Below are 12554 nucleotides of genomic sequence, written 5' to 3'. Positions count from 1 at the left end.
ATTAATTTTAAAGATTTAATATAAAAATAAACATAAATTAAAAATATCTCTTTTGTAAAAATTATTTTTTTAGTATTTTTTAATTATTTTTGTAGTTTTTTTTATTATTTTTTTAAAGGGATTTGTACAGTATTGGCATTTAATAATTAATATCAAAATAAATTTAATTAATATCCATATAGAAATACTATAGATATAGTACAAAATAGATTTAAAAAAAAAGAAGAAAAAAAAAAAAATAAAAAAAAGATTTATAATTATAAATCTAAAGCCACACACAAAAACACAAATAATTGTTAATTTTTATTTTTATTTTTTTATATTTATTTATTAAAATTAAAAAAAGACAATTAATTTAGGAAAAAAAAAAAAAGATCAATTAATTTTGATTATTTAAATATTGTTATAGCAGTAGTGTGTATAAATAATAATAATAATAATAATAATACTATATAATATATAATCAATAGAAAACAAAAAAAAAATTTTTTCAAAATTTTTTTTTAATAAAAATTAAATTAAAAAAATATAATGGAAAAAGAACATAGAAAGAAAAAATCAGTTGGAAATCTATTTGGGCATTCCAACAGTTCGCCCAATCTCAAATCATATTTGAAAGATGATGGGCCACAGAAAGAGGGTTTTGCTGATATACCAGAGAACGAGGAAATTTCAAGTAATCTATACAAAGTTCAATCAACACCCACTTCACCACTTTCATCAACTAATAATATATCATTAAATAGTAGTGGCAATTCAATTGGAGGCGGATCACCATCACCTTCATCATCATACCAAAACTCACCAATTATGAACAGTAAAAAGAAACCATCTAGATTAGCACAGGCATTTAAAAGAGTGAAACACAATAATAAATTAAAAAAAGAGATTGAGGAGTTGTCATCAAAGACTGGTCTTAATCAGCAATATACAAGATCGAATTTGCCATTTAATATAATACCAGATTCTTCAGTGGATGGTGGTGGTGGTGGTGGGGGTGCCCCATCGGGTCATAGTAGACAAAATAGCAAGGTTTCTAAAAAACATCAAAGAAAATCAAGATTCATCGAACCAGTAGCTCTATCGACCGAGGATTATTCAGATATACCTAGAATTATTAAAGTATCAATCGAGTTTTTGTTTGAAAAGTGTTTAAGGGTGCCTGGTTTATTTAGAGAGTCTGCAAATGCTTTAGAGCTTCAACGTTTGTCTCAAATTTTCGAAAAGGGTGAGGATATTGATTTGTCAAATTATAATGACCCACATTGTATAGGTGGTTTATTAAAGTTGTATTTTAGAGAAAGACCATCACCAATATTTCCATATGATTTGCATAAAACAATTTATAATGGTAGGTTTTAAAAAATTAATTAACTTTAATCAATATATTGATATTAATATTTTTTTTCTTTATTTTAATAGTTTTAAATGAAGAGGATTCATCAAATAAAATCAGAATGTTATTAGAGAATGGTTTATCAAAAGGTCAATATTTAATATTAAGATATTTATTTGAACTATTAAATTCGGTACATAATAACAGTGAACATAATAGAATGAATTATCAAAATCTTGCAATTTGCTTTGCACCTTCATTAATTCAATCATTCGATACTTCGTGTATCGATGTTATCGAAAGACTAATCGATCAATATGAAGCAATATTCTCAGTAGTTGTAGTTGTAGATAATGGCAGTAATGGTGGCAGCATAGATTTATCATCCTCTCCAACAATATTAACCGAGTCATTAGTGGATTCAAATAAAAGTGGTGATGATAATAGTAATAACTATCAAGTTGTATTGGACTCTTCTCAAGTGTTGGATCAGCTATATAGCAGTAATAGTGGCCATTTAAGAGCAAGCAACGGTATAAAGAAATCGCCATTACTAGGTTCAAGTAATCTTAGAAAGAGTGTAAGTCCAAAATTAAACAATAGAAAGAGTGTAAACTTTAATAAATTATCAAATGAGGTTATACCACCACCAAATATGGATATTCAAGATAATGATGAGGAGGTCGAAGAAGATGCCGAAGTAGTATCAAGACCAAGAAAGAATTCTACAGCATTGTATTTATCAAGAGTAGGACGTAATAGACCCAACTCTTGGAATACTAATAAAAAACAAGCACCAAAAAATCAACTTGGATCAACTCCAACTAAAAGATTGCACAGTGTTAACTCAATCGATTATAACAAACCAGCTGAACCATTCGATAGATCTGCAATTAATATTAATAAAGGATCACTAAATAAACAAATGACTATTATAAACCCATCGCCATCAACACCAGAAAGTGACTGTACTTCAATAGGCAGTGATGAAGATGAAGAATTAAAGATTATTAAACCTCTCAGTAGATCCCCAAGTGTTAACAATTTAGTAGAGGAGGTAAACAAGTTAAATATGGACATCGAGTCAACCAATGTCAATTGTGGTGGTACAGTAGATAACAGCACCTATTATAGAGGAGATGATTCAACTGACACAAACAATAATACCACTTCAACTACCACAGCACAGGGCACCCCAGTTCTTGCTACTCATTATTCAAATATTGAAAAACCAGTATATAACTATAATAGATTTTTACAACCTGCAAATAGATCATTATCAAATCCAAATATTAAAAACTTTTCAGTTCCAGCAAGTTCTACAGCAATTAGCAATCATTCAAAATATAATAAAAGAAGTTTATTTTCGCCAGTTAGAAAGCAATCGATTGTTTCATCCAAAAAAAATACATTTTCTGGTACAGCCTCACCAACATTTAATAGTAGCAACAGCGGCATCAGTGATAGTGGCACCAATACTCCTTCACTTTCGACTCAATCATCAAAAACTGATTTAACATCTTCAGTTAGCAGTATAAGTAGCAACATCAGTACAAGCAGCAACAGTAGTACAAGTAGTAATATTAGCACAAGTAGTAGTGTAGGCAAAGGTACCACAGGTAATAGCATTAGTACAAGCAGTAATATTGGAAAAAATGCTACTACCACTACCACTACCACCACCGTTAGTCATAATAAAACGCCATCTACATCATCAGCATCCTCAATTTCTTCAGGTGCAGCAACTACAATAAGTCCAATTAAAAAAGTTTCACATCAACACACAAACTCTTTATCATCAATACCACCATCAATAGTCGGTGGCAGTGGAAGTGCAGCATCATCTTCAACAAACAGTAACAGCAGTTCACCAAACCTTACATCATCAACACCCTCACCAGTTAGACCATCTTTGAACCACACAGTTTCAGCATCAACATTAATATCCAAATTTAATCAGTTTGAAAATAACAATAATCAATCACCCTCAACTGCGAATTGGAAAAGTGGAGTCGAAAAAAATAAACAAGCCCCTGTAAAAAAATCGGTTTCTATATTTGAAAAGAAATCATAACCCAATATAACAAATTAAACAAATAAATGGCCTTTCTACTACATACACCCATTAACTGTTTTTAATAATAAAATTATTAATGTATTTTTATAAAACCTTGAAAAAAAATGTATTTTTAAAAATAAATAAATAAAAAATAAACAATAAAAATAAATTTTTTTTTTTTATTTAATTAAATATTTTCTATGTTTCAACAGTTTCTAAAAAGTTTTGAAAATTATGATTTTAATCTTTTAGGTAGAGAGTCTGTTATTGGATTTTCATATGACTTAGGAAGCTTTATATGGGCTACTGATTTGGTATTTTTGCTTTTTCATCAGCCGATCAATTAGAAGTTTAGGTTCATCGGCCGAGATTTCTTTCTGTGATGGTAAAGACACGGCATTTAGAACCTAGGACTTATTTCAAAACTATTTCATCAGATAACAATGAGCAAAGATCACTCTCAATCACACCATGTGATAATAATTCATTCAAACTCATTTGTCTCAAACAAATCAAAAATGTTATTGTGAAATTTAAATTAACTCAAATTATAATACCTAAATTAATATTATAATTATTATTTATCTTTTTTTTTTTATTTTTTATTTTTTATTTTTTATTTTTTATTTTTATTTTTTATTTTTTATTAATTATTTTTTATTAATTATTTTTTATTTTTTAAAAATTTATATTTGAAAAAAAAAAATTTTATTTGTTTCAAATTCTAAAACAATTAAAAAAAAAAAAAAATAAATTGATAAATATTAAAAAAATAAAAAAGAATTTTTTTTTTTTTAATTTATTATTTTATTCACATACAAATAATCATATACTTTTATTTTTTTTATAATAATATTTCTCACATTTAATAAATTTATATAATAACAATAATTTTTTATATATATAAAATAATTTACCTAATAACATAACTATTTATTAATAACCATTTAAAAATGAATAATTTAATAATTGTTTTTCTATTTGTTACTATTAGTTTTTCAATAATTTATTTTATAAATAAATACTTTGCTTACAACAACAATAACAATAACAATAACAATAACAATAACAATAACAATAATAGCAACAATAACAGTAACATCAACTATATTCAACATGCTACCCCAACTAGCAATAATAGCAGTGTTTCTTACACACAACGTTCTGGCCCAATCAATAATGGTTACATCAGCTGCACACAAGAGTCTACCCCAATCAACAATAATAGTAGTATTGCCTACACACAACGTTCTGGCCCAACCAATAATGGCGACATCACCTGCTCAATCAATAATGGTTACACCACCTGCACTCAACAGTCTACCCCAACTAGCAATAATAGCAGTGTTTCTTACACACAACGTTCTGGCCCAATCAATAATGGTTACATCAGCTGCACACAAGAGCCTACCCCAATCAACAATAATAGTAGTATTGCCTACACACAACGTTCTGGCCCAACCAATAATGGCGACATCACCTGCACACAGGAGTCTACCCCAATTAACAATAATAGCAGTATTGCCCATACACAACGTTCTAGCCCAATCAATAATGGTGACATCGCCTGCACACAAGAGTCTAACCCAGTCAACAATAACAACATCAACTACACACAAATTTCTACCCCAACCAATAATAATTTAACTCTAAATCATTGTGACCAATCCCCACAACAACACTCACAAAATACAACAGAAAACCATCAATCACCAGCACACCAATTTATCTGCTCAAGTGTCTCATCGCTCAATCTCCCACAATCTCAATTTCATTCAAATTCTTCTCAAAAACGTAAAACCTCAAATTCACAAACATATTCATCGGTTCCATCAACAATTGCATCAACTGGAAATCATTCAACCAAGAAAAGATCATTAGAATATGATAACGAAATAATTAAATGTGACAAAGTATTTTCCAAAAAACAAAAACTCGAAGATGAAGAGAGTTTAAAAAGAGATAAGCAAATAGTTGAAATGGAAAGATTAAGAATTGAAAAAGAAAGAGAAGAGAGACAAAAATTACAAAGACTCAGAGAAATAGAAAGAGTTCAAAAAGAATATAGAGAAAGGGAGGAAATAGAAAGAATTAAAATAATGGAAATAGAAAGACAAATAAAAGAAGGTCTTGAAAGAAAAAAATTGGAAATTATTCAAAGGGAAAGAGAACAAATGGAAAAAGAAGAAAGATCAAGACTTCAAAGAATCCAAAAAGATAGAGAAAGAGCAGAAAAGATAAGACAAAGACAGGAAACAGAAAGAGTAAGAGAACAAAGACAAAGAGAAATAGAGGAAAGACAAAGGGTAGAAAGAGAAAGAGAAGAAAGGGAAAGATTAGAAAGAATTCAAAGGGACAATGAAGAAAGAGAGAGGGACGAAAGAGAAGCATCAGAAAGAGAAAATTTGGGAAGTGAACGTTTAGAAAGCGAGGACAAATGCACAATTTGTCTTAACTTTATCGATAGAAATGAAATGGCTACAATCGATTGCCTTCATAAATTTTGTTTTACATGTATCGAACAATGGTCTAGACGTATCAACACCTGCCCAAACTGTAGAGAAGAATTTTATAACATCACAGTAAGTAATTTACACATTCATTTTTATACTTAATAAATATATACTAATTAATTTCATTAATATTTTATGCAGAAAGTAACTAATGATGAAAGTTTATAAAGTGATAAGATGAAGATTAATATTATGATGATGAGCTTTAGATAATGGAAATTTATTAATATTGAAATCGGAGGTGATTAAATTAATAGTTTTGATAATTCATTCAATGTTTCTTTTTAAGAAATAGGTGAAGACCAAATTATTAATTAAATCTTTTCATTCAATTATTAAATCGATGAAATTAAAAAAAGTAAACTTCGTCAATCCAAGAAACAATCCATCTTCACCAACATTAATAATAGAAATTAAGCATCACATTAATTCAACTTTACAGAAACAATTCTAGATGTTCCAAGTCAGCTTTATAGCAAAATAACTCTTAAGGTAACTATACTTATAATATTTAAACAATTATTTTTATACTTGAATTTAAAAGAAACTAATATTTAATTTTTATAATTTTAGTTAAAGTTTTTCTTTTCGGGATCAATACGTTTCATTCACAATTCAAACATTGGGTTCTTGTCTATTCTTTCTTTTTTAGTGCCAACATAATTTAAGTCGCATATCAAACATTGGGTTATTGTCTATTCTTTCTTATTAAGTGCCAACATAATTTAAGTCGCAAATCAAATATTGGGTTCTTGTTTATTCTTTCTTTTTAAGTGCCAACATAATTTAAGTCGCAAATCAAAAATTGGGCTCTTGTTTATTCTTTCTATATCGGTATCGTCGCAGCTAAGTCACAAATTAAATACACCTCGAACCACTTTTTTTTTTTTATATGTAATTTTTTATTTTTTTCCATATAAAAAAAAAAAAAGTGGTTCGAGGTGTATTGGGTTCTTGTCTATTCTTTCTTTTAAGTGCCAACATAATTAAGTCGCAAATCTAACATTGGGTTCATGTTTATTCTTTCTATATCGGTATCATCGCAGCTAAGTCACAAATTAAATATTGGGGTTATTGTTATTCTTTCTTTTAAGTGCCATCGCAGCTAAGTCACACGTCAAATATTGGGGTTTTTATTCTTTATTTTTCAATGTCAACTCTAATATTATAATAATTACTATATAGTAACATTATAAGAAATAATGAATAATAGTGATATTGTAAAAGGTGCATTAACAACCGGTAATGAACCACCAACAACCATTTCAATCGAATCTAATGGCAATAAAATTTCAGATGAATATTTAGAAAAAGAGTTTCAAGAAAATACTAAAGATGGTCCAATTTACGACTTATTAAAAAATATTATTTCAATGCAACAAAAAACCAATGTCATTATAACCGAATTTGTAAATAAAGAAAAAATAGAAAAACAACAATCACAACCACAACCACAATCTAAAAAATCAAAAGGTTCAAATAAAGGAAACAATAAACAAAATAATAAACAAAACGATAATAGCAATAATAAAAGGATTGATGAAAATAAAGACGACAACGATAAAATAATAAAACAACCTAAATTAGATAATTAATAAAATACCTCTTTTGTATATAAAACCTATCTCAATATGTCTTTTTCTTTTTCTTTTTTTTAATTAAATTGAATAATGATAGTTTCTTAAGGAATTACTATAAAAAAATACAGTTATTATATTTTCAACAACAACAAAATACAGAATTTGATAATTTAAAAAACCAACAGGAACAAATTCAAAATATTATTTCACAATACCACCCACTAAGTCCCTCAAAAGCAAATCTTCTTAATAAAATTCAAGAAAATGAAAACCAATCGACTGGTGGTGCTTCTGATTAATTAATAAAATTTAAGATAATTTAATAAAAAAAACTTTTTTATATTATAATATATTACATAATATTTATTTTATTTTATTTTATTTTTTGATTACATTTTTCCATTCTCAAAAAATCATTAAATTCATGATTTTGTATGATTTTCTTTACAAAGTTTAAAAGAGTAGACAAACAATAATAATCATTTCATGAAGAGCTATTTTTAATAAAAAGGAAAACGGTAAAAAATAAACATATTTATAAAAAAAAAAATTTATTATATTTTATTTAAAAATTTAATGATGTTTCAGTTAAAATCATTTGATGTTCCAATATATTTTCCTGGCCAGGGAAAATGTATTTCTTCCATCAAATAGATTGAACAATGATATTTTCTGTTACTTTTTTTTTTTTTTTTTTTTTTATAAAATTATTAATTATTATTAACTAAAAGTTCTTTTTCTAAAGCTTTAGGGTTGATGATGAAGAATCCTGATAATGATGGTGAGGGGAAAACTTTGATGATGCTGCTGATGATGATGATGAATGCTGACGATGATGCCGATGATTATGAGGACCAAGATGAATGCTGATGATGATGCTGATGATGAGGACCAAGATGAATGCTGATGATGATGCTGGTGATGGTGATGGTGATGATGATGAGGACCAAGATGAATGCTGATGGTGAGGACCAAGATGAATGCTGATGATGATAATGCTGATGGTGATAATGCTGATGGTGATGAATGCTGATGATGATGATAATGATGGTGAAGACCAAGATGAATGCTGATGGTGATGAGGACCAAGATGAATGATGATGATGCTGATGATGATGAGGACCAAGATGAATGCTGATGATGAGGGACCAAGATGAATGCTGATGATGAATGCTGATGATGGTGATGGTGATGGTGATGATAATGATAATGAGGACCAATATGAATGTTGATGAAGATGCTGATGAGGACCAAGATGAATGCTGATGATGATGAGGACAAAGATGAATTCTAATGATGATGATAATGCTGAGGACCAAGACGAATGATGATGATGATGAGGACCAAGATGAATGCTGATGGTGATAATGCTTAGGAACAAGACGAATGCCGGTGAGGATGCTAATGATGATGAGGACCAAGATGAATGCTGATAATGATGATGAGGACAAAGATGAATGCTGATAATGATGATGATGCTGATGATGATGATAATGCTGATGATGATGAGGACCAAGATGAATGCTGATAATGATGATGAATGCTGAATGATGATGATGAGGGACAGGATGAATGATGATGAATGCTGAATGCTGATGATGAATGCTGAAAGCTGATGAAGGGTAAACAATGCTGAGCTGATTATTATGATGAGGGCAAACAATAATGATGCTGATGATGATGTAGGTGAAAACAATGATGATGGAGGAATTTAATTACTTATTATGAATTTTAACTTATAATTGATAATAATTAAATTGAACTATTTATACTATTGAATTGTTAAATATAATTTAATTATTATGATTGGTAATTATGATTATTGACTAGTGTAAATTGATATTATATTAATGACGATGATGATTAAACTGAACTATTTATACTTTTAAATTGATATTATTATTAATGATGATAATAATTAAATTGAACTATTTATACTTTGAATTGTTAAATATTAATTTAATTATTATAAATGGTGTATATTGATATTATTATTAATGATGATAATTAAATTGAACTATTTATACTTTTAAATTGTTAAATATTAATTTAATTATTATATGGTCATTATAATTATTGACTAGTGTAAATTGATATTAATATTAGACTACTATAATTTTAATTGCTATTATTGATAATTGATTAATTAATTGAAAAGGTGATTGCCAATTACATATTGTGATGTAAAGGTGATTATGTAGTTTATGAGATGGGTAATAAGAGATAAGATGGAAAATAGGTGACCATAAATATTAATATCCCCGACTGGGGCAGAACTGGAATCAAAGAGGTTACGGAATACAATTTGAGCATAGCTTGAAATTGAACTATTTATACTTTTGAATTGTTTAATATTAATTTAATTACTATAATTGGTGTATATTGATATTATTATTAATGATGATAATTAAATTGAACTATTTATACTTTTAAATTGTTAAATATTAATTTAATTATTATAAATGGTGTATATTGATATTATTATTAATGATGATGATAATTAAATTGAACAATTTATACTTTTAAATTGTTAAATATTAATTTAATTACTATAATTGGTCATTATAACTATTGACTAGTGTAAATTGATATTATTAATGATGATGATAATTAAATTGAACTATTTATACTTTTAAATTGTTAAATATTAATTTAATTACTATAGTTGGTCATTATGATTATTGACTAATGTATATTGATATTATTATTAATGATGATAATTAAATTGAACTATTTATACTTTTAAATTGTTATTATTATTAATGATAATAATTAAATTGAACTATTTATACTTTTGAATTGTTAAATATTAATTTAATTATTATAAATGGTGTATATTGATATTATTATTAATGATGATAATTAAATTGAAATATTTATACTTTTAAATTGTTAAATATTAATTTAATTACTATAATTGGTCATTATAACTATTGACTAGTGTAAATTGACATTATTATTAATTAGACTATGATAGTTTTAATTGATATTATCTTGATTGATTATTGATTAATAATTTGAAAAGGTGATTGCCATTTACATATTGTGATTTAAAGGTGATTATGTAGTTTATGAGATGGGTAATAAGAGATAAGATGGGTAATAGGTGACCATAAATACTATTAATATCGTTGTCTGGAGCAGAATAGGAATCAAAGAGGTTACAGAATACAATTTGAGATTAGCTTGAATGATTTCCAAAGAGAACGGTTATGGATGGTTCAACAAAAAAGATTGAGACTAGATGAAGGTGGACATTAATTTTTGGTGCATCGGTGTTAATATTGACAATCGGGTCTTGATGATGATGGCGATGATGAGGAGCAAACAATGATGCTGAAAAAAAAAAAAATTTTAATAAAAAAATTTTAATAAAAAAATTTTAATAAAAAAATTTTAATAAAAAAAAGAAAAAAATAAAATTTTAATAAAAAATTTTTAATAAAAAAAAGAAAAAAATAAAATTTAATTAAAAAAAAATAAAATTTAATTAAAAAATGAAATTTACCACACTCACTAAATTTCTACCAAGGAATAAGAGATTGCGAACATCATTTTTAAAAATTAAAATAATAATAATTTTTAACTAATATTGCCACTATAGATTTTATAATAGTTTTTATTATTAAATTTAAAAACTCCACTTAAGGAAAGTATAATAACTATATTTTTTTATTTTAATATTCATTCCTTGAGAAACTATAATTGTTCAATTTTATTATTCAAATAATATTATAAGAAATATTAGATAATGGTTTCATTATGGGGCAGAGGCAACAAAAAATTTCTTATCATCAATAATTTATAATAATTAAAAAAAATTTAAAAAAAAAAAAAAAAAAAATTTTCTATTTTTTATTTTTTAAACAAAAATTTATTTAAAAACTATTTTTAAAAATAATAAATAAATTGGAACATATGAAGAAGTAGAACTGTTCAATAAACCTCAATGCATTATCAAAAGGAACAATCAATCTAATTATTTAGATATGGAAATAAGAGATAATAAAATGGGAAATAAATTATTCATAATTCGTGAATAAATCTTTCTTAATAAATAAAAAATAAACAAATACACTAGCGTACATTTATATTTATAATTATATTAACTCTTTACTCATTTATTTATTTATTTATTTATTTTAAAACCAAAATTTTATTATTTTATTTATTTATTATTTTTTTTTATTTTTTTTAAGTGAAGATTTTTAAAGCAAATGCTTTAAATTAACCGGTTATGTTCATAATACAAAACCACCAGATAACTTTATAATTTTACAATTCGAGAGAATTATTCTCTTATTTTTTTTTTAATTCCACATAAAAACTTTTTTTTAAAAAATTTTAAAATTTCCTCTAAAAATAAAATTTAAAATTATTTCTTAAAAAAATTTTTTAATAAAAAAAACTATAAAATGATGGATTCTCAATGCTGTTATTTCATTAATTAACAAACTAAAAAATAAACAAAATAAATATATACTTAATATTAATAATATTTTAAATTTATAAAATAAATAAAAAAAACTATATTAAATCAAAAATGGTTAGAATTATTACTAGAAGATCAAGTCACTTACAAAAAAGAAATAGAGTTCAATTATGCAATTTAAATCAAGTTCTTTATGGTTCATCAAATTGTAGAAAAACATCAAATAATATGAATATTAGAAAAAAGGTTTTAAAATCCAAAGATATTCCAAAAATTAAAAAAGAGCCAAATGTAACCACAACATTAATTCCTACTAAAATTGCTATCATTACACGTTCAAGTAAAATAAATCCAATTTTAAACAACTTTAATTACAATGTCAAAGAAGAACCACAAACAAATAACTGCGGTGATAATAATAAATCATCGGTATCCTCACAAAAGCCAAAACCAAAATCAAAGCCAATCATCACCAAAATCTCTATTGTAACACGTTCAAATATTAAAAAAAATAGAGAATTTATTAAAAACTATAATAAATTATTTAAAATATAATACATAATAATATAATAATATAATAATATAATAATAATAATAAATAAAATGTAAATAAATATCTTTGTAAATAGAAATT

The 12554-nt window shown here is 25.8% G+C and overlaps 6 protein-coding genes across 6 annotated transcripts; 5 read left to right on the top strand and 1 right to left on the bottom strand.

Moving 5' to 3' along the window:
* Positions 1 to 531: 531 nt before the first annotated feature.
* On the top strand, positions 532 to 3410 carry DICPUDRAFT_146520 (uncharacterized protein; the record flags this gene model as incomplete). Its single annotated transcript, XM_003282892.1, has 2 exons — positions 532 to 1351; positions 1423 to 3410. The coding sequence occupies 2 exons, from the start codon at positions 532 to 534 to the stop codon at positions 3408 to 3410; spliced, it is 2808 nt and encodes a 935-aa protein (XP_003282940.1).
* A 367-nt stretch (positions 3411 to 3777) lies between these two features.
* On the top strand, positions 3778 to 3969 carry DICPUDRAFT_146519 (uncharacterized protein; the record flags this gene model as incomplete). Its single annotated transcript, XM_003282891.1, has 1 exon — positions 3778 to 3969. One exon carries the CDS (start codon positions 3778 to 3780, stop codon positions 3967 to 3969), a length of 192 nt encoding a protein of 63 aa, XP_003282939.1.
* Positions 3970 to 4348: 379 nt separating this feature from the next.
* Positions 4349 to 6571, top strand: DICPUDRAFT_146518 (uncharacterized protein; the record flags this gene model as incomplete). The annotated part of the gene is made up of 2 exons (XM_003282890.1): positions 4349 to 5981; positions 6561 to 6571. The coding sequence occupies 2 exons, from the start codon at positions 4349 to 4351 to the stop codon at positions 6569 to 6571; spliced, it is 1644 nt and encodes a 547-aa protein (XP_003282938.1).
* Positions 6572 to 7110: 539 nt separating this feature from the next.
* DICPUDRAFT_146517 (uncharacterized protein) lies at positions 7111 to 7503 on the top strand (the record flags this gene model as incomplete). The annotated part of the gene is made up of 1 exon (XM_003282889.1): positions 7111 to 7503. One exon carries the CDS (start codon positions 7111 to 7113, stop codon positions 7501 to 7503), a length of 393 nt encoding a protein of 130 aa, XP_003282937.1.
* A 241-nt stretch (positions 7504 to 7744) lies between these two features.
* On the bottom strand, positions 7745 to 11576 carry DICPUDRAFT_146516 (uncharacterized protein; the record flags this gene model as incomplete). Its single annotated transcript, XM_003282832.1, has 4 exons — positions 7745 to 7779; positions 8283 to 8778; positions 8811 to 9125; positions 11565 to 11576. 4 exons carry the CDS (start codon positions 11574 to 11576, stop codon positions 7745 to 7747), a joined length of 858 nt encoding a protein of 285 aa, XP_003282880.1.
* A 455-nt stretch (positions 11577 to 12031) lies between these two features.
* Positions 12032 to 12475, top strand: DICPUDRAFT_146515 (uncharacterized protein; the record flags this gene model as incomplete). The annotated part of the gene is made up of 1 exon (XM_003282888.1): positions 12032 to 12475. The coding sequence occupies one exon, from the start codon at positions 12032 to 12034 to the stop codon at positions 12473 to 12475; it is 444 nt and encodes a 147-aa protein (XP_003282936.1).
* Positions 12476 to 12554: the final 79 nt, after the last annotated feature.

Source organism: Dictyostelium purpureum (genome assembly GCF_000190715.1).
Source record: "Dictyostelium purpureum unplaced genomic scaffold DICPUscaffold_1, whole genome shotgun sequence".
NCBI classification, from domain to species: domain Eukaryota; phylum Evosea; class Eumycetozoa; order Dictyosteliales; family Dictyosteliaceae; genus Dictyostelium; species Dictyostelium purpureum.
Note: the sequence above shows the minus strand (reverse complement) of the source record. Positions and strands in the feature narration are given on the sequence as shown.